Source organism: Notamacropus eugenii, chromosome 1, assembly GCF_028372415.1.
Source record: "Notamacropus eugenii isolate mMacEug1 chromosome 1, mMacEug1.pri_v2, whole genome shotgun sequence".
NCBI lineage: Eukaryota > Metazoa > Chordata > Mammalia > Diprotodontia > Macropodidae > Notamacropus > Notamacropus eugenii.
The window spans coordinates 181,719,451-181,741,298 of NC_092872.1; the positions used below are offsets into that span (position 1 = coordinate 181,719,451).

Genomic DNA, 21,848 nt, shown 5'->3' on the forward strand with positions numbered 1-21,848 from the left:
GTACTAATGATAATTGTGTGGCATTTCCTTCTCCTACCCACTTGGCATCATTAAGGGATTCCATGAAAACACAAGTTTAGGTGAAACAGAATTCACAGGGCTATTAGTTCCATGAAAATAATCTTACCAATGGATAATTGGCCAAATAACATTACCTCAGGTTTTTTGCCATTATGGAGTAGTTCAGTTATAATGTTGGAGACAGTTAGATGGCACAATGGATAGAACACCAGGTTTGGAGTCAGCAAGACCTGAGTTCAAATTCAGCCTCAGTCACTTAATAGCTGTGTAATCCTAGGCCTCATTTTCTTTTCCTTGGTTTCCTCATCTGTAAAATGGGGGTAATAGCACCAACCTCCCAGGGTGGTTGTGAGGATCAAAAGGAATAAGAATGGTAAACCACTTTAGCACAGTACCTAACACATAGCAAGCACTACATAAATGTTCATTATTATTTAGTATTATTAATATATCCATATTGTTATTTTAAAACAAAATGGCCTGGGCCTTGGCCAACACTACGGAAAGTAGGCCTGGAAAGTGCTCTACAGATTATAAAGAGCTTTTGCCAACATTATCTCACCAACCCCAACATCCACAAGGGAGGTAGACAGGAAAGGGATTAATCCTGCCATTTTAAAGATGAGGAAATTGACATTTCGATCAATGAAGTGACCTGCCTAACATCATTCAGCTACTCAGTGGTTGGAAGGAGGACTTGAACCTGAGTTTTCTAGCACCCACTCAAGCCTTTTTTTCCACTACGTCACAACTGCCATCTGTGGTCCCTGGATTCCTTCCCTGTTTCCTACCCCCTCTTTCCTGTAGCCAGCTGTCTGTATAAAGTATCTGGCAGGGGAGGAGAGGAATCAGGCGGCATGTGGTTGATTAGGCCAGGTAATTAGGGTGATAAAGGCAGGACACACAAGGCCATGGAAGGAGATGGGGGTGAAAGATCACTGGGCAGACTTTGGCAAAAGGGAATTTTCTCCCTTGGGAACAAATTCAGTGCCCAGATCTCCGGTGCCACACTATGGAAGACACAAGGTCACTAAGGCTATTTCAAAGATTTCCCATCTTATTCCCCTTCACCATTCCCCAGGCAAGGAAGGAAAAGATTCATAGACTCCCATAATCCCTAGAATAACTCAGCTATATGGAACATTCAATCTTGTAGGGACCCTTGGACATCTTCTAACTCTTTCATTTTACTGAAGAGGAAACTGAGGCCCAGAGAGGGGCAACAATCTTGCTTATGATCACCCAATAATGTCATGGCCAAGCCTTTTGACTCCCAATCCCTTGTTCTTTCCACTAGATCACAATGTGTATGAGCGTGTGGAGGGTATATGTGTATATATACATGACTTTGTCTAATTATACATAGGCACATACACTCATTCAGGCCCATGGGTAAGAACCTGCCCATTTATACACTGAAAGTCAGGACTTGGCTCCCTGCAGAAAAGAATTTGGTTTAGGCCTTAAAAAACACACTGAAGTCATCTTAAAAAACAAGAAATGTGTGCTTCATGGTCTCAAATCAGAGAGGTCAGAAGCACAGAAAACATATTTTTAAATGTCTTAATGGAATGAACAGACATAGGTAAAGATAATGAAATTAGTAACAATAAAAACCTCTTTTTTTGCAAGTCCTAGAGATAGTGAAGATATTCCATTAGCTTAGTAGCTGGGGACTGAGGTCGGCATTTCTTTTGCACAATGAATGTGTTTCTTAATTAATTTTAGTCTTTTCTGTTTTACGCAAGCCCCAACCTAAGGTCTACTTTGCATCAACAGTGTGCAGACAGGTTGAATGATGTAAACAGGCACCTAGCTACAGTGGAAAGAGACAATAGTGACTTTGAGTGCTGGTTTTGCTGCTTATGGGGCTGGGCATGTTATTTCTCCAAGCCTCAGTTTCCTCATCTGTGAAATGGGAATGAGAACACTCCTACTACCTACTTCACAGGGTTGTGAGAAAAGTGCTGTGTAAATTGTAATGTGTATTATAATTTTGTTCTCCAATATGGCATGTGATTCCCATTCTAGTATGTTACATGTGTGTGTCTAGTACATGTCAAGTATACTTTGTGTGTATACTTTCTGGAAGGTTCTGACTACTATGCTTTCTGTTACATGAAAACTGAGCATCTTATTCTTGCAAAGGCTTGAGCTAGTCCTAGTGGAGAGTATGGGATGAGGTTGGAGAAGCTAGGGAAGAGAGCCAGGCTTCCAGGTTATGGACCTCGGCTGGGCCAGAAGGCCCCACTTAGCTCTGATCCAAGACCATCCTGGTTATGCATCTCTGAGCCCTGGCATCATCTCTCTCTGAACGTGTACATTTCTCAGTTCTGTTTCCTATAGGCACCCACCAGAGTACGAGACTTTTTTCCATGACTTGTGACCTTCCCCATTTGCTCCACTCTGTGGGCATCCCTAGATATGTCCCTGAACTCTCTTGAAACTGGTCACAGCCATCCTCTTTCTCTTATGGCATAGAGATCAGACCAGTACTGAGGACGGGGCTTTAATGAGGGGCTCAGGTAGTGACCAGAATGGAGAGGGAGAGGTTCAGTTGAGACTCTGCAGCCCCTTAGTCTGAATATACTCCAAAGTCACTCAGCTGACTGAAGCTTAGACAGCCATTATTCTGGCTGTATTCTGAGATAATATTTGTAAAGCATTTAGCTCACTGGTTGGCACATTGTAGGTGCTTAATAAATGCTAATTTCCTTCCTTTCTTCCTCCTTTTCTCTTTCCCTCTTTCCCTCCTTCCTTCCTTCTTTCCTTCCCTCCTTCCTTTCTTTTTTTCTCCATCCCTCCTTCCCTCGCTCCCACCTTTATCTCCACTTTACTCCTTCTTTCCTTTCCTCCTTCCCTCCCTCCTTCTCTCTCTCCCTCTCTTTTTTCCTTTCATCTTTCCTTCCTTTTTTTCTATGTGCTGAGAGCCAGAAACAAAGGGAGCAACCTGCCTACCCTTTCATCCCATCAGGGGGAACTTAGGCTGCCTTAGCATCATTCATCCATAATTTCTTTTGGCAAGCATTTATTGAGTACCTGCTGTATACTCAGTCCTATTCTCAACTATGTAAGGGGAAGAATAACAGGAGAAAACCCAGCTTCTGCTCACAAGGGACTGACAGTTTAGCAGGGAAACAAGACACACACATGAAAATGCTTGTCACCAGGCAAGATGGCTTGTGATCAGGGGTCAGCCGAGCTCTCTGACTTCAGCACTGTGGGAGTTCAGAGGAGCTGGAACAGGCAAGGATTTTACCTTTGATGGAGTGAAGTGCGAGTCAGGAGACCCAAATTCTCGAGTTGGCTTGCCAGTGTGACTTCCCCTCTCTGGGTCTCAGTTTCCTTGTCAGTACAGTGAAGTAGTAAGAGTGCGCGATCTCTAAGGCCCCTGCCAACACAACATTTAGTGTTAGCAAGGAAGGCTCCTAGAGCCTTCTTGCAAATGAGGCTTGAGGAATGGGTAAGGTTTATATGGGGGAGGAGACGGGAGAAAGATACTTCAGGCACAATGAAAAGCACACGCAAAGGTGTGTGCAGAAATGAGGCAGGAATTCATTATAATAATAACTCGTACTTCCATATAAGACTTTCAGGCTTCCCAAGTTCTTTCCTTACATCCACCAAGTGAGGCAGATGTTGCAGGCACTCGTGTTCCTATTTTGCAGATAGCAAAGATGAGATTCAGGGAAGCTGTGATGCGTGCAGGATGACTCAGGTAGTAAACATCAGAGCAACAACTTTTCAAGATCAGTTTTCTTTCCCCTACGTCAGCTGACCTTTCACCAAGCTGGGCTGCCATGCTAGAGCGGAGGGAACTTGGTGGTTAAGGCTGGAGACAGCAGGAATCAGGCTGGGGAGGGTCTTGAATGAGAAGCTGAGGAGTTTAGACTTTATTCCAAGGGTGATGGAGAATCAGAGAAGATGAAGGCACTGAGTGTAAAATGCTTCCTTTACTGTGTATTGGATATTCTGTGCTTCTGTAGACAGAAGCTGATCACTGGGGACAGGGTTCAAACAAGTGTATTTCTAGGGTCTTTAAGTCTGACTTTCTTGGAATATGGGACTAGTCATGTTGGGGAAAGAAGGGCCTCTCTCTCTCTCTCTCTCTCTTTCTCTCTCTTCTCTCTCTCTCCTCCCTCTCCTTCTCTGTCTCTTTTTTTTGAGGCAATCAAGGTTAAGTGACAAAGGTTACCCAGCTAAGTGTCTGAAGCCAGATTTGAACTCAGGTCCTCCTGATGCCAGGGTCAATGAGCTCTATCCACTGTGTCATCTCCCTGCCTGATCTCTCCTTTTTTTTAAAGAGAAACAATGTTCTGGGGAAACTGGTTCCTCTCCTTATGTGGCTGTGAGGGATAGACTGGACCCTACATGGAATGCAATGTAAAGGCCGGGGCTGGTGCTTGCAAGGGGCTTTTTTAGTCACAAGATGTGGTGAGGTGATGTACCTGGAAACCATCTCCCCAGAAAACTCTATCCCAGTTCCTCCTCCTCCTCCTCCTCCTCTTCTTGTCTCTAGCCCAGTTCCTCAGCTGCAAGTGGGAGAAGGAATTTTAGCTCCTCATAAAGTTTTATTGGCCATAAGCGCTGGCCTCACAGTTCAGTTGAAGATTTCTAATATGGTACCCTTGTCTGTCCACTGGCAGGGGCAGGAGAGAACCAGAGGTGGAGATAGGGGAAGGGAGTCAGAATTCTTAATTCTGAGCAGAGGGTAAAGGACATGCTGATTATTGGTGGGAGAGGCTCTTGGGGCCAGCCTGGTCCCTTTACTCCATAAAGGCAGGGACCGGGGGAATGAGGGAGTATCCCATCCCACATCTCACAAGCATCTGAAATCTCATTCCATCTAGCTGACTTAGAATCATAGATTGTTAGAAATGGAAAGGTTCCTATAGATTAGGAGTTCTTAATTGGGGGGGGGGGGTCTGTGAATTTTTAAAATTGATAATTACATATTAAAATGATTGATCTTTATGGTGATACTGTCATTATATTTTATGAACTTAAACACTATTCTGAGAAAGGCGTCATCAGATTGTCAAAGGGGTCCCTGCCATTAACAAGGTTGAGAGCTCCTGCTATAGACCATTTAGCATTTTTAGAGCTCTTTATAGGCTGTCAGGGGCAGTTAGGTGGCTCAGTGGATAGACTCCTGGGTTTGGAATCAGGAAGACTCATCTTCATGAATTCAAATTCGGCCTCAGACACTTTCTAACTAAGTCATATTGGACAAGTCATTAATCCTGTTTGCCTCAGTTTCTTCATCTACAAAATGAACTGAAGAAGGAATTAGCAAACCACTCTAGTATCTTTGCCAAGAAAACCCCAAATGTCATGAAGAGTTGGACAGAACTGACCACCCACAACAAAAGGATGTGTAGTGCTTTATACATACAGCATGCTCCTTTGACAGATATAAAAACTGGATCAGAAAAGCCATGATATGATATGCTAGGAGGAAGCAACTGAACTTTTGTGATAAAACCCTTACATATCTGTCTGCTGGCACTGACTATGAGAAGTCAAGAAAGGCTACCTGGAGGAGGTGGGGCCTGAGTGGGTCCTGAAGATTGGATAGGATCCTGAAAAAACTATGAAGAGGACTGGGGGAGGGGGGAGGGGGAGATGGAAGAATCAAGATGGAAATGAGGTTTGGGTAGAAAAGGAAAATCTCTATCCCTTTTCCCTAAGGGTCCTCTAATGGCAGTCCAGGTATCAAACATCTCTGTTCTACATATCTAAGGGGTTGAGGAGGGGATGGAGTGTCTCTGATTTTTGCCCTAGGACACAAGCCAAAACTGCCTGGTCCCAGAATGCCCTATCCTTTCCTAGGGGAACACCCTTTCCCTCCCCTAGTAGTTTTTCCTTCCCCTCAGATCCTCCCCACCTCATGCTCCAGCCCCTGTTCAGCCGGGACTGTGTCTTTCCAGTGTGAGATTCTGTTCTAACCGTGGCCTGGGCTCTCCTCAGAATCCAGCTTTGTGTGGTTTTGTGGATCTGGGATATAGTCTGTCTGAGAGGCCTTGGCAGCTTAGTGGTCATGTAATGAGACTGAGTCATGAAAAGGGTCGGTCCAGAGGAGCTCCAGAACCTCAGTGACTCACCATCATCAGATCAGGAGCCCTACTGTGTGAGAGCTCAGCCCTTAGGGAACCACCACTGTGAGCAAGGAGAGATAGTTCTGGCCCTCAAAGAACCAGGAGGGTCAGAGGAGGAAGACTTGACCTCTGGCCTCAATCCCACCCCCATCCCCACCCTGAAGGGAAGCAGTGCCCCCCCCCCCCCCCCCCCCCCCAGGAACTGGCAGTCTAGTTAGGGCCATATGTACTCAGAACACTCATCAGTGGGGAGAGCACTAGACTTCAGGTTGGAAAGATCCGAGTTCAAATATGACCTTAGATGCTTACTAGCTGTTTGACCCTGAGACAGTCACTTTACCTCTCTCAGCTTCAGTTTCCTCATCTGTAAAGTGGAGGCAATACCAGTACTTACGTCAGAGGGTTGTTATGAGTATCAGACATGTAAAGTGCTTTGCAAACTTTCAAGTGTTACCTAAATGTTAGCTATTTTGAAAGGGATAGGAAATTAAACCTGTGATTTCATTGGGACGGGGAGCTCTTGGGTGAGGAAACATATTGGCTTCCAGTATTAGGGGATTGCCAGAGCCCTGAAGACTACGTGACTTATCCAGGTTCCCCTAGGGAGTATATATCAAAGGCAAGACTTGAATTCAAGTCTTGCCAGCTTTCTAGCAACTGCTGCATATGACGGATAGGGTTATCAAAGTCAAAAAATGTTTTAAAAGTGAACAAATCACCCATCTGGCTGTAACATGTATATGTGTATGTACATATATGTGTATATGTATACCTTAATAAGAATATATGTATACCTATTTATGTATACCTTAATATGACTAATACTTTAATAATAATAAAGTATTGATCATTTTAGTAAAATATTGCTGGTCATAGCCCCTAAGTCTTCTGGGAGTTCAGAAAAGAGAAAGCTCACTATGAGTGTTTGCTCTGGGAATCAGAGACGGCTTTTATGGAGGCATAGGGTTGGCATGGGAGAGGGGTAGAGGTGCATAGAGAAAGAATCCCAGGGGAGAATGATGTAGACAAAGGTAGGAATGAGGTATGAACAAGGGTGATAGGTGGGGGTGGTGATGAGCTGAAAGGTGTGTGTGTGTGTGTGTGTGTGTGTGTGTGTGTGTGTGTGTGTGTGTGTGTGTATTCGTGTGAATGGAGTACCAAGAATGTTATATAACCTACCTTACTGGGGTCTGGTCAGCCAGGGAACAGTTATTAAGCTCCTACTGTACACCAGGTACTATGTCTAGCACCAGGGATACAAATATGAAAAAGACAGCTCCTACCCTCAAGGATCCTACTTGAGGGGAAGATGGCATACAAAGGAAGCTAAAAAGTAGAGGGAGGAGACACCTGGCTTCTGGGCAGGCATGATGAAGAAACCCAAAGGAGAAGAACCAGGTGGGAATGGAGAGATGGCTGTCCATAAAGGCGGGTTGGGGTTGGGGCTAAGAGATCCTCAGAGCAGGGAGTCCTGACAAACGAGAATACTTAGGCAGACGTGATCCTACAGGATGATGAGGTTCCAATGGGCATGATGAAAAAGTCCTGAAGATTGCATGGGAGGGGTGGGAAGGAAGAGGAGGCTTACTAGTGTTTAGCACTAGCTAAACCTCTTAAACACCTCTTTCTCTTCTCAGTTCTCAAGGATAGCCCATGATGACCTCATTAGAAACAGTTTTATAGCAGTATACATTTTAGAAAATATTTTTTCTCTCCATCAGCTCTGGAGATAGGTGAGGTAGGCATTGTCATACCCATTTTACAGATGAGCAAACAGCTTTAGAGAGCTGATGTGCCTTGCACAACTAATAAGTGGTAGAATAGGATTCACCCCTATCTTCTGACTCCATCTACTGTGCTCTTTCCAAGCTGCTTCATGGCTGCTCACTGCTTCCCCAGGCATATTTGGAATGCTCCAGAGACCCAAACCCTGCCATAGTCTGGTCTGCAAGAGGTGGGGGGGGGGAGGGGGGGAGGTCAGCCTGGTTTGACTATACATGGGTTTCCAAAATGTATTTTCAGTTTCATTGGATCCATCACCATGTTCCCCACTGAAAGCTCAGATAAGGCCAGGCTGATTTAATTGAGCCTGCTATAAATCATTGTAATCCCAGCATTCTCCAAGGCTGTTTATGGCTCTGAAATTCAATTAGCAGATGAAAATTACTCTATTTTTTGTTTTCCCTAAAGTCATTGTTTTTCTTAATTAAAACAATTGCAAGCCCATTAAAGGGGTTTTTTCAAAGGCAGCCCTGTTTCTAAGGGGCTCTGGCCCCAGCCCCTTGAACTTGATCCTCTATACAGCTCAGGGCCTTTGGCCAGGACCTTTCCTTTTTTTCTCTTCCTATTTCTCTGTCTGCCCCTCTATGTATCTATGTCCCTCTGCTCATTTTTGGTTTTGTTTTTTCTTTTTTTGTTTTCTTTTTGTCTGCCTGTCTGTGTTTCTCTCCAGAATGGTCCTTCCTTCTCTGTTTCTCTATTTACTTCCTCTCTATGCATTTCTTACTTCCTTTTTCTATCTCTCCATTACCCCAATTCATCTTTTTTTGTCCTCTCCTCTCTTCTCCCTCTTTCTCCTCTTCTCCTTTTTCTTCATGTTCTCCTATCTTCCTTTTCCTTCTCTTCTCTTTTTTCTTCTCTTTCCTCCCCCTCTCCAGTGATACCTATGATCTTCAGTCTTCCCCAGTGGATTTTAAGCTTAGCTACCCAACTCCTTCATGAGTTTATGGGAGTCACTTCTTGGTTTTATCACTCACTCCACTGTCATGGCCTGTACTTCATCTAGGACCAATGTCCAAGTGTCATTAAGACCAGGATCCTTTGTGAGGCAGGGCCCTCACTAGGATGATGACTGTCAGATGGCCAACATACTGACTGATGAGAGATTTTTGGCTTCCTCATAGAACCTGGTTCAGGCAAGTAGTTATCTCTACTACCACACCTGAAAGCATGGAGCCATGCATGTGAGCTCATAGAGATAATAGAATTGAGACCTAGAAATGACCTTAATGACCAGGATCTAATTAAATCCATTCATTTTTTGAATGAGGAAATTGAGGCTTCCTCCGAGCTTGGATGTGACTTTGCTCATACTCCCACAGGGAATCTGTGGTACAATAGACACTAGGAACTGAGTCCTGGACTCTCTCCACTAGACACGCTGCCTTTTCCCAAATCTGAGGGATGCACAGAGAGAATGTCATGTCTTCCACCTCAGACCTGGGCTCACCAAAGATGGGGATCATATCTCCCCACCTCAGACTGGGTTGGGTGAAATATGCCGAGCATGTCACGTGGGCAGTTCTTAAGGATTGGCAGCTAAGAAAAGCATACAAGGCGTAGGTTCAAATCTAGCCTCAGAGGCTTACTTAAATATGGGCAAGTTACTTAACCTCTGTTGGCCTCAGCTTCCTTATTTGTAAAATAGGCATAATGATATTACCCACTTCTCAGGGTTGTTGTAGGGGTCAAGTTGTTATCATAATAATAATAGCTAACATTTATATAACACTCGCTGTGTGTCAGGCGGTGTGCACAGTACCTTATAACGATTATCTCATTTGATCGCCACAACTGCCCGAGGGGCTATTATTATCCCCATTTTACAAATGAGGAAACTTATTTATATATTTTATAAAATGAGCTTATTTATTTACAAAGTGCTTTGCGAACCTTAAAACACTATATATATACACGCACACACGTGTGTGCGTGTATATACACATAGGTACATATATACACATACGTGTGTATATACATACATATGTACACATATGTACTAACTGTGGTGATGATGATGATCTGATGACAGACAGAGAGCAGCATCTCTCCCCTCAGATTGGGGCCCGTTCCAAAGTGAGGCTCCTTTCTTCACCTCCATTTCATACCGTGGGGGAGATCAGAGCTTCCTCACGCCCATCCCCAGTAGCCTGTCAGGCTGGACTCCTGTTTTTCTCAGCATCTTGGGGCCACGTTAATATGTTGGGGATCATGCCAATAACATACTTTCCTTTGCCAGGACATGGGATTGCAGTCTCTAAGAATAACAGCCTTCTGCTTCCAGGAAGACAGACTGAACCAACAATGTAAATAAACATGAGCTTCACTGGGTGATTTATATCGGGTAGAGATAATCCTGGCTCCTGGTTTTCCAAAGATCTTAAGTCTTGCCTCAGAAATGTTCCCTTTGGGTGGAAGGCGACCTTCTATCTCTGAAGATCTGCAGGATAATGGCTCTCATCTGATTCTCACAACAATCCTGTGAAGTGGGTGCTATTCCTACACCCATTTGACAGTTCAGGAAACTGAGGTTAAGTGACTTGCCTAGGGTCACAAAACTAATATATATATGAGGCTGGATTTGAAATCGGGTCTTCTTGACTCCAGCTCCAGTGCTCTAACCATTGTGCTACCTGCCTGCCTCCTGAAAGGCCAGGAGATGGAGATAAAGACAGAAGAGAGTATTCCAGGGATATGGAGGGTAGCCAATGACAATGTTTGGAGTAGAGAAATAGAAGATCTTGTGCAAAGAACAGGAAGGAGGCCAGTGTTGCTGGACCACAATATATGGGGTAGGGGAAGTAAAGGGTAAGGAGATTAGAAAGTTAGGAGGGGGCCACATTAGGAAGGACTTTGAACATCAAACAGAGGATTATACATTTGATCCTGGAAGTCATAGGGAGCCACAGAAGTTTATCAACTAGGGGAATGACATGGTCAGACGTGCACATTGGGAAAACCAGTCTAATAGCTAAGTGGATGATGCCCTGAAATGAAGACACTATTGAGGCAGGTTATTGTAACAGTGCAGGTGTGAGGTGATTCGGGTGTGGCCCCGGTAGCAATATCCGAAGAGAAAAGGGAGCAGCATCTATGAAAGCTGTGACAAAAGTCAAATTGACAGGCAATGTTCAGATACAAGGGTAAAAGAGAGGGAAGGGGTGGAGATTCTAGTCACCTAGTACAAACCTCAGCTGAGCAGGAATCTCTTCTACAAGTGATCAGACAACCTGTACTTGAAGACTTCCCGTAACAGGGAACTTACTACCATAGAAGACTGTTCCTGTGTTGGACAGCTCTAAATATTAGGGGGAAAATATGCTGTCTACTTCCAGAGGGGAGTGGAAAAAAACTGGAGTCTGAATGCAAATTGAAGCATACTTTTTAAAAAAAACTTCATTATTCTTGGGTTTATTTTAGTCTGTATTTTCATTTGCAACATGGCTAATATGGAGATGTTTTGCATGACTTCACATGTATAATCTGTATCAAATTGCTTGCCGTGTCAAGGAAGGAGGGAATGAAGGAGGGAGGGATAGAGAGAATTTGGAAATCAGAATTTTAACAAAGGAATGTTAAAATTTTTTGGTTACATGTAATTAAGAAAAAATAAAAGAAAAATTATATATCAAAAAAAGAAATAAATGTTAGGAAAATCTTTCTTATATTGAACTAAAATCTGTCTCCCTGTAACTTCCACCCTTCTACCCTAGGGCCAGAAAGAACAAGTCAAATCCCTTCAAATGCTTGAAAGCATTTCCACCTAACTTTTCTTTTTTCTCCAGGTCAAAGTATACCTAGTTCCTTCAACAGATCTTTGTATGGTAGCTTCCAGTTCTTCCACCATATTGGTCTCTTGGACCTCCTCCAGATATGGTCCAGCTTTTCTATGTCCTTTCCCAAATATGATGACTGGGACTTGTCACCATTCTAGGTGTGATCTGCCCAAGGTGCAGACAGACTATAACCTCCCTACTCCTGGACACTATGCTAATATTAATTAAAGTCACATTAGCTTTGCTGGTTACCACGTGACTTCTTTTGACTCATTCTGAGCTTACATCCCATTCATATCCCAAAGTCTTTTTCACATAAAATGTTAGCTGTATCTCCTCCATCTTGTACTTGTCCAAATGGCCAAGCAAAGGACCATCAAGACCTGGTTGACCCTTTGCTATTTCTAGAAGCTATGTCTTGCTTCCTGGCATGTTCCCTATCTGTTCTGCCCTACCTCCCAACTTTCTCCCCCCTTCTTGAGTCCTTTGAACAGAGTAAAAAGTTGGTATTATTAACTTGAAAAGAACTCCCTTAAAATTTAAGAACAAAAACAAACCAGAAAAAACAGAGATAGTGCTCTAAATCAAAGCTCACCTGTTAAGGGTTCTGTAGAGGGAATTCCTGTACTGGAAGAATGGTTGGACTAGCTCTCCTCTATGATCTCTTCCAAACATCTTTCCAACTCTAAGATTCAAAGGTTCTATGATAATGAATGGTAAGATCCCACAATTGAAAGCTCTTCAAAAATTTAAGACCTCTAATCAGTGTCTCTCCACCCCCTCCTCCTGCCAAGGCTTTAACACACCACAGCCCTCCTTCCCCAATGCCAACCAATCAGCTCTTTTCAGAGTGACCCCAAGTCTTTGTCTATTTAGTTGGGAGAGTATACAGGGAAGGGCCAGAAAGGACTGGATTCCGGGTAAGGAGCCCTTACTTCTTCCTGCAAGGCCAGATGCTTGGTCTTCGGGGCGGATGTTTATGGACAGTAAATGGCCCATGAATGATACTTGCCACGCCAAGAGACGCCAAGCCCACCAGCTGCAGGCTAACCCCTAGTTAACAGTTGATCCAGCATTAGCTCCCGGATGTGAGAACCCAAACAAACAAGGTTCTTAGTCAGAGGGTAAGCATGTCTTCAGAGAAACCCTTTCCATAACTCTATCCTCCTTGTACAATCTTGCCTCTCTCTGTGTAGGGACAGCAAGAATGTTGAACTTTGAGTCACGGAGATCTGAGTTCAAATGTGACTGCAGATACTCATTAGCTGTGTGACCCAGGTCAAGTTATTTAACCTTCTGTGCCTCATTTTACTCCTTTGTAAAATGGGATGGCTAATAGTACTGATCTCCCAGAGGCCTTGTGAAGGTCAAATAAGATAACAAAGTACTTTGTAAACCTTAATGAGTTATTGTTATTATTATTTTATGTTGTTGTTATTAACCACTACAGAAAGAATCCTCATGGTCTCACCAACCCACATGTGTCAGATAGAAAAAGAAAATGCTGCAATGAGTGGAAAAGGCACTGGATTTGAACACCAAGGGTCCTCATTTAAATGTTGGCACTGTTATTTACTGAGATCTTGCGTATCTACTTAACCTCTCTGGGTCTCAGTTTTCTCAAATATATAATGAGGACATTAGACCAGACATTCTGTAAGGTTCTTTTTAGCTTAATGGCTCTCACCAATGCCTTGGCCTTCCCTGGAATTGCCTCCTCTTAGCTCATTTAAGCCCAGCTCAAGCTCTACCCCCTCTAGGAAGTCTTTCTTGATCTCCCCAACCTTTGGTGGGTCAGATCAAATCACAGTTTCATGTGACTTTGCCTTATGTCCCCAACCAGATTGGGAGTTTTCTGAGGGGGAGTGAGATCTTCCTTTTCTCATAGGATGGAGTCCATAGGTGACTCTGTATAAACTTGATTGATTACTAAGTTGCCAAGAAAATCCCCAAGCTTTCATTTTGCACTCAAAGACTTTATTCCCAGGTAAGGAAATACATGTAACAGGCCCCATTTGACTTGTCATGGGGGTTAAATGGTTACTTCTACTAAGTAAGCCAAAACAAGCCAGGGAAGCCAGGATGGTAGAATGAAAAGGACAGTGGAGACAGAGGCAGAGGACTTGGGTTCAGGTTCTGAATCTATGACACACTTGCTATGTGACCTTGAACAGGTTCCTTCTTTTCTCTGAGAGTTGTTGTCAAATCTATCGATTAAATCCTATGGGAAAATAGCAGCTGTTACTAAGTAGTCATGCTGCCTGGAAGAGGTGACTTTATCCTCAGAATCCCCAGCCCCACCCCCACTGAGGCCAGAGATATGAGCTCCCTGGCATCCCTCTGACATTTTCTCACAGCTTTGGCAGTAGGCAGGAGAGGGACTGCATTGAATTGAGAGGTGACCCTTTGCAGTCCCTTCCCTGCATGGCCATGCCAACTAGTGACCCCATCTCAAGTTTCCTTCTATTTTAGCCCCTGGGGAAGCTTGGATTATGCTTGGGATGGACTATTTTAGGGAAGGCTGCTCTTCTGCAGTTGCTCAGTGACCTTGGTGGGGGTGAGGATGGGGGTGGCGTGGGGGAGAGGGCAGACACATTTGTCTCCAGAGAGTCCAAGTTTAGATTTCTTCTGTCATCTGGACATCCTTACCCTTGGAAAGCTGCCTTGGGGCTCAGTTTAGAGGGTCTGGAGAGAAGGGTCTACGAATCATTCATAGATAATCCAACATGAGGCCCAGACCGTAGAGACCAACCAACCATGAGGGGGACCCTTATAGATGAAGAAATGGTTTTAGGAAAAGAAGATGACTTGCTCTCTTTCTTTTCCCTTCTCTCTCCTTTCCTCTCGTTGTCGTCATCTACATGCTTTCCCCCTTCTGTATCTTTACCCAAATTACTGATGAAAATCTTAATTAGAACAGGACTGAGATCAGGCTTGGTAGCCTTCCACTAGGGACCCTCCCTCACCTTAACCAATCCATTCATTAGTGCCTCGTGAACCCATTCAGTCAGTCAGTTACAAATCTTCATCAACGTGCAGATAGATAGTAAGATAAACTTGGTCAAATCTCTTTCTGAAATTGAAGTATGGCCACAGCATTCCCCTGATCTGTCTATCTCTTAACCCTGTCAACAAAAAATTAGTTTAGTTTGGCAAAACTGGTTGTTTTTTTTGCAATACCATGTTTAGTGATTGCTACTTTCCTTTCTCAATATTCACAAGCCATCCATTCAGTAATGTGCCCTACAATTGGTGGTCCAAGCTCATGGATCTATATTTTTCCTATTTCCCTTTTCATCCTTTTACAAATGGGGACACTTGCCTATCTTTATCACTCTACCATGCCTCCTGATTTCTACAATTTTTAAAAGAGATTCGGCAGAAGTTCAGTGATCAATTCTAAGTGATCGAGTTCTTTCCCTACTCAGGGACATGGTGACTCAGGCAACTTTAGGATGTCAGTCCTTCCTTCCTGTCCTACTCATCATCTTATACTTGAATTCCCTCTCAACCATGTTAGCTCTGACCTTTCCAGTCCAAGAATCACTATGGAAGAGAAAAGAAAATATAATAGCTGGTGCTGTAAAGATTACACCATCTCCCCTGTTATTTTTTTAAGTCTCTGAACATGGTAGGTTTTGGGTATGCAGAAATTAAAAAGTGATCCCTTTCTTCCAAAAGCTTGAATTCATGCCCCCGACATAGCCCCAGAGTTCCTTATGTACACTTTGCTTGACGATGGTGGTGGTGATGGGGCAATGGCATGGACACAGCTCCTAAAGTTCTCTTGCTACTTAGTTCCTTGTGGGTGATAGTTTTCCTAACAATGTACTTATAGGACCATGTCAATCTTTTATAGTCATCCTTTGTTATTATCCCCAGCCTCTTTCTTTTATCAGTCAAGTCAATCAGTCAGCAAACACCTGAGTTTTTTTTTAACGTTAGACCCTGTGCTAAGTGCTTTTGTTGAACTCACTGAAGAGTCCCTCTGCCATAACATCATTCTTTTTATAGACTTTAAACCATTCTTTCTGATCAGAGTCCTGAGTAACTGCATGGTGAGAATTTCATGTTTTCAGACCCAAATGGCTTTCCGGAGTAGACTTCCCTTTTTAGAGGATCAGGCCACACAGATCCTACTTGCCTTTTCCCCTAAAATCTAGAGTGCAGGTCTGACTGATCAGGCCCGAAGCTCCACTCCTTAGCTCTCACTGATTTCAGGATGACATGACCACCATTTCCCCACATTTTTACTTCCTTTTCCTTGTGGGATAGAATTAAAACTAGAAGAGCCACTTTACTCCTGGATTTCTCTCCTTCCCAGGAGATGAAATCGTCTGCGGGAAGGCATCGGGAATACACCTGAAGCTCCGTCTTCGGTTGAATGAGACTCCTGGCCCCAGAGCTTCTTGGAGTACTTACTGTGCTGTCCCTAAGTCAATTCCCCAGAATGATCAAGTTTTCCGGTTGAATCTCTTCTCCCATTCCCCCAACCCTTTCTTGCTAGACTACAGGGAAATAAATGAGTGATGTCTTTGAGAGCCGCTCTAGGAATTTTATCATAAGAGGCAGCCGTCTCAGGAGACAGAGGGCCAGACTGCTCCCTTCTTTGCCTATTCTGCCCCTAAGACAGCATGGTGGCCTGACCACTTCAGGGGGATGGTTGGTGAGGGCTGAGGGCGGAATAGACATGGGCAAGGAGTTCAGACTCATCTTTTGTCTCGTAGCACTTCTGGGACCTGAATCCTGGGCTTTCAGGCATAAAGCTGGGGTCCCCCACCTTCTCTCCCCCTCTCTAGTGTTTCCTTTAGCTCTCTGAAAATCTGAAAATATATTTTACCTTGGAAACAAATGCTCACCGGTATTCACAGGAAGAAATTAATTCAGGCTACTCATTGGAAGGACAAATGCAGGAACTGAAATTTAAATACTTTGGCCACAGGATGAGAAGATGGGACTCGTTGTACAAAACCCTGATGCTGGGAAAGGCTAAAGACAAAAGGAGAAGGGGATGGCGAGGGATGAGATGGATAGATGGTGTCATGGAAGCAATGAACATGGGCTTGGATAGACTTTGGGAGATAGTGGAGGAGAGAAGTATAGTCCAGGGAAAGAATCAGACAAGACTGAATAGATGAACAACCACTCATGGGGAGAAAAATAAGGCATGGGATATTTAGTTATGGGATGGGTTCTAAAGCTCGTTAGTCAGGGTCCAAGACGCTGGTTCTAGGGAAACAACAATCCCCATCTTCAGTGAACTTGTGTGTTTGTTACTGGGAGAAGGCAGCAGCCCCTGGCTCTAAGGCCCCTCACTTCTATCTTTCTAGTCTCAGAGCTAGGGCCTCCACCCCTGGCTCCATGGGCCTTTGCCTGCCCTCCTGGTCCCTTGGTTCAGCTTCCTCTAGCCCTCCACCATTGGCCAAGAAAGAGCCCCAACATGACCGCTTTTGGCCCTGACCTTCTGGAGTAGTTTGTGATGTGTATGAGCTTGTCTGATTTATCTCTTCTCTTCTCTCCTTTCCCTTCCTCTCTCCTTGTCTTTTATCTCCCCTCCTTCTCGGCTCCCTGAAGAGAGCGAGATTGTCCCCCCAGACTGCCTTCGTCCCCGTTCCTTCACTGCCATTCGAAGGCCCTCCCTGCGGAGAGACCCTGAGGATACCCGCCTGTCCGTCAGCCTCTGCGACCTCAACGTGCAGGACGGGGGCTTCCAGGCGGCGGCTGTAGCGGCGTCGGCCTGCTCCATTCCACAGAACTCCCTCAACTCTCAGAACTGCCACTTGTTGCCCCCACAGCTAGAGAGCGACCTTCGCTTCCACCAGCTGCGTGGCGCTCACATCAAGATCCTGGACGAGCAGACAGTGGCCCGGCTGGAGCATGCCCGCGAGGAGCGGACACTGGTCTTCACCAGTCGGCCGCTGCGTGTGGGTGAGACCATCTTCGTCAAGGTCAACAAATCCAACACCTCCCGCCCTGGAACCCTGTCCTACGGTGTCACCACCTGTGATCCTGGGACGCTGCGTCCCAGTGACCTCCCCTACAACCCAGAGGCCTTGGTGGACAGGAAGGAATTCTGGGCCGTGTGCCGGGTCCCAGGGCCCCTCCACAGTGGTGACATCCTGGGCTTCATGGTGACTGCTGAGGGGGAGCTGCACCTGAGTCACAATGGGGCAGCCGCTGGCATGCAGCTCTGCGTAGATGTTTCCCAGCCGCTCTGGATGCTCTTTAGCCTGCATGGGGCCATCACACAGATCCGCGTCCTTGGTAGGTCTTACCCTTTCCCCAAAAGGTTTTCCTGTTTGCAGATAATTTGTGACTTACTTTACTGTGCTTTGGGGAAGACTGGCCTTCTGGACCATGAGGCCATAGGACAGACCTGCCATGCGCACCTGTTGGCAGCTGTCCTGAGTTACAGGAATAGGAACAAATAGCCTCCTAACTTCTAATCTTGTAAACCCGTATATACCTAGAGTGATGACAGGTGTCTGTCGGCTGTGGGAAAATTACAAAGAGGTAAGAGCTTGTCTTGAATGCCTTACCCTTACCTGTCTCCCCTTCTATGCCTTGTTTTTAGCAAAAATATGACATAGCAGAAAGAGGGCTAGTCTTGAACTTGGAAGATCTGTATTCAGATCCTGGTTGTAATATCTAACTGACCAGTGTGACCACGGGCCTCAGTGACTCAGCCTTCCAGAGCCTGACTCTCTTGCTGTGGAAGAACAGGAATTAGCAATCCTTGTACCTCTTACTACTGCACAGGGTTGTTGCTAAGAAAAGCACTTTCTAAACCTTGGAAGTCTATTAAAAGGGAAGTTATTTGTTTGTGACCTGTCAGAGCAGGGAGGGACCATCGTGATGAGATAGGCCAACTTCCGGATTTTACAGATGAGGAAAAGGGAAACCTTGAATGGTTATGACTCATCCAAGGTCACGCACTCAGTTAGGGGCAGAGCCTCTGTGCAGGGCTATTTCCACTCTCCCCCACTGCCTCCCAGATAGCTTTGACTGTGTGTGTATGCACACAAGTATGTGTGGCCGGGTTTATGTGTGTATGAGAAAGTGGACCACCCAGTCTGAGTCTTCTGGGAATATCTTCTAAGAATACGTGGGAGTGTGTGTATGATGAGGGGTGTGTAATTCTGCGTGTGAGTGTGAGTAATATATGTTTGTGAGGGGTAGTTGGATGAGTTCACCTTGGAAAGATTAGGATGAATGGGAGCTCTTTGAGAGCAAGGTGCTTCTTTTTTGTCTATGTGCCCAGCAGCTGGGCCCAGTGCCTGGGGAATATGGTAGGCACCGAATAGATGCTTAATGAATTGAACTTGTAAGATTAAAGCTGAGGGAGGTCATATTTTTGTCTCATTTTTTTTTTTTTTTTGCATGAAGAAAGAAGTCTTTTCCAAGCATCTGCTCTGGGCCTGGCCTTCCTGCAGGAAAGGCAAGAATAGCAGGCCCAGGCCTTGTCTTGCGGAGTTCATGGTCTAGTAGAGGGACAGGACGTGTACCAATCATGGTGGATTGCATCATGAGCTTGAATGTGGTGACAGTGGGAGGGGCCAGAGGAGAGGAGGTCCAGGTGGGCCGTGGAATATCAGGGAAGGCTTCCCAGAGGAGAGGCTGAGGCTGAGCCTTAGAGTCTGTCCATGGAGTCCAAGCAGCAAATGTGTGTGTGTGTGTGTGTGTGTGTGTGTGAGTATGTGTTTGCATGTGTATGTGTGTATGTGTTTGTGTGTGTGTGCATGTGTTTGTGTGTGTGAGTGTGCGTGTGAGTATGTGTGTGAGTGTGTGTGTGTGTATGTTGAAGGATGGGGGAAGGAGGGGAAGGCTGGGGCACTAAGGGGGGAGGTCACCTCATCCAGTCACCCACCTCTGTGCAGGATTTTTGCCAAACCCCTGCCAAGAAGTCTTAACTCTGCTTTCCAATTCTTCAGCCAGCATTTAAGTATCTGCTGGATACAGTTCAAAGTGAAATGCTAGGGAGATACAAAATTTAGGGAAGTCGTGATCCCTGCCCTCCTAGATCTATAAGATAGAACACATGGGGCCTGTTCACAGGGGCTGCCTTTGTTGTTTAACCTTCGTGTTTCACATAGTGAGACTTGCAGGACAGAGAAGAACAGAGGGTGCCTCAGAACCTGGGGTGAATTTTAGACACAGAAGGGGTTCCCTCCTCCCTTCCCTGCTATGTAGTGCCAGTCTGGGAATTGTTTTCTTGTGAGGGGGAAGTCTCTGTAATCAGATTATTAAGGGACCTCAGTTTCTCCAAAGTGGGCAGTGGGCAGTAATGCCTGCTGTGACTACCCAAGCAGAGAATGAAATTGAAGGTGCCCTATTCCTCATTCCTGGGCTGGCGGCTGCAGGGCTAATCCTGGTCCAGGTATACTGTAGGCATCTGTCTGCCCTTTGTTCTCTGTGTAGAGAGAGTGATCAAGGGGACAGTGCAGGCAGTCATCTGCATGGGCTAAAGCAGCAGCTGTGCACATCAGAACTGGCCAAAAAGATCTTGAGAAAGAAATTCGGATGGAAGGAGATAAAAACAAATGGAGGAGTGAGCACTCGCTTTTCTAGCCCCAGTCCCCTACCAGGGACTCCCATGAAAAAGAGGTCTCCATGGCAGGATGGAAGAATACACATGGCACGGAGATGGATGGAGTGGTGGGGGAGACCAAGGCTCCCCACACAGGCCCCACAAGCACACCTCCCAACACTCACAATCATTGCTTTCCTAGCGTGTGGGAGAAATCCCTCCCCAAATCCATATGGCCCTGGTGTGGTTCTGTAATATTTCCATCCACTGGAAAGGGGTCCTTGCTGTCTGGCCTTGGACAAATCACTCAACCTCTCTGAGCCAAAATGTTTCTTTCCCTCGCTTCATACCTCCAAACCATCTACCTCCCTGGGAGGCTGTCAAAATAAATGAACTGGTTGTGCTGTCTCTTATGGGACCTTTAAGGAAGGCTATTATGTTACTACAGGATATCTTCTTTTCTGGCTATTAATAGCGCTTCCTAGGAGTCCGTACTGCTGTTCTAAGGAGTGACAGCCTGCCTAGTAGGGAAGAGTGGGGGTGGGGGATGGGGAAAGAGAAGGGAGGGTTTCTTTTAGATTGCAGAGGAGAGCTGGCTTCAGGTTGGTGTTGAAGAAGGGAAGGGGCTGCCTGAGCTGGACTCCAAGGCTCTGTGGCTTAGCCAGGGATTTCTGGGGCAGGAGATATATAGGGGCTGCTGCCGTCGGGACCTAGCAGAGAAAGAGCATCACCCGGAGATGCCAGGTAGCTGTTCACGCTATAGAAGAACGTTTGGCTCTACAACAGGCTGCCTTCTTCTTCTTCTTCTTCTTCTTCTTCTTCTTCTTCTTCTTCTTCTTCTTCTTCTTCTTCTTCTGTTTTTGCAAAGAAGCATCTGTTTACAGATCCTTAATTAGAGCCACAGGTAGCAGGCACAGAATGAAAGACATCCTACCCACTGAAAAGCCACCAGGGATAGAGATGGACCTGGATTGGGAGGTAGCCACCCACCACTCAGGAAACAGGGCTCGATTTACAATGATTGCTTTTATTCATGATTCCCTAGGAACACAATTATATAAGGGAAATCTATGCTGTGGGCTGAGATGTTTAGACTTCGTCTTGTAAGCCTTTGGGAACCATGGAAAGTTTCTGAGCAAGGGAGTGATGCTTTAGAACAGTTATTTCCAGCATTATGTGAGGGATGTTCCGAAAACCCTACTCAGGAGGGACCCAGGCTCCTATTTCCTCATCAGCCATAATCATCTCCAACAGGTGGGGATGGTGGCTGGGGCTGAGGAGGAGGTGACCAGATATGGCCCTCTCTTCCTTCCTTCTCACTGTCTTGTAGGCTCCACCATCCTGGCTGAGCGAGGTGTCCCATCTCTCCCGAGTTCCCCAGCATCTTCACCCACTTCTCCTACTGGTCTGTGCAGCCGGCTCTCTGACCCTCTGCTGAGTGCATGCAGCTCTGGCCCCCCAGGCAGTTCTCTCAGTGGTGAGTAGGAGCTTCCTTTTCATTCCCTACTCACCAATCATCCCTATTTCTCTCTCCATGCAGCCCCTTCTGGAGCAGAGGGAAAGGTGGGCCTGATGATATAGACCCAAAGATAGTCTTTATCACTCTGTGTTCTTAATCTGGACTCCCTTTTGGTGTCCTATGTTGTA

The 21,848-nt window shown here is 45.4% G+C and overlaps 1 protein-coding gene across 3 annotated transcripts in view; it reads left to right on the top strand.

The window, feature by feature from the left end:
• NEURL1 (neuralized E3 ubiquitin protein ligase 1) overlaps positions 1-21,848 on the top strand; it is a 98,168-nt gene that overhangs the window by 72,799 nt on the left and 3,521 nt on the right. For all 3 annotated transcript variants that reach the window (XM_072621453.1, XM_072621452.1, XM_072621454.1), the window contains 2 exons: positions 17,249-17,938; positions 21,532-21,678. In XM_072621453.1, the coding sequence (XP_072477554.1) occupies positions 17,249-17,938; positions 21,532-21,678 (837 nt within the window). The remainder of the gene's footprint in view (positions 1-17,248; positions 17,939-21,531; positions 21,679-21,848) is intronic.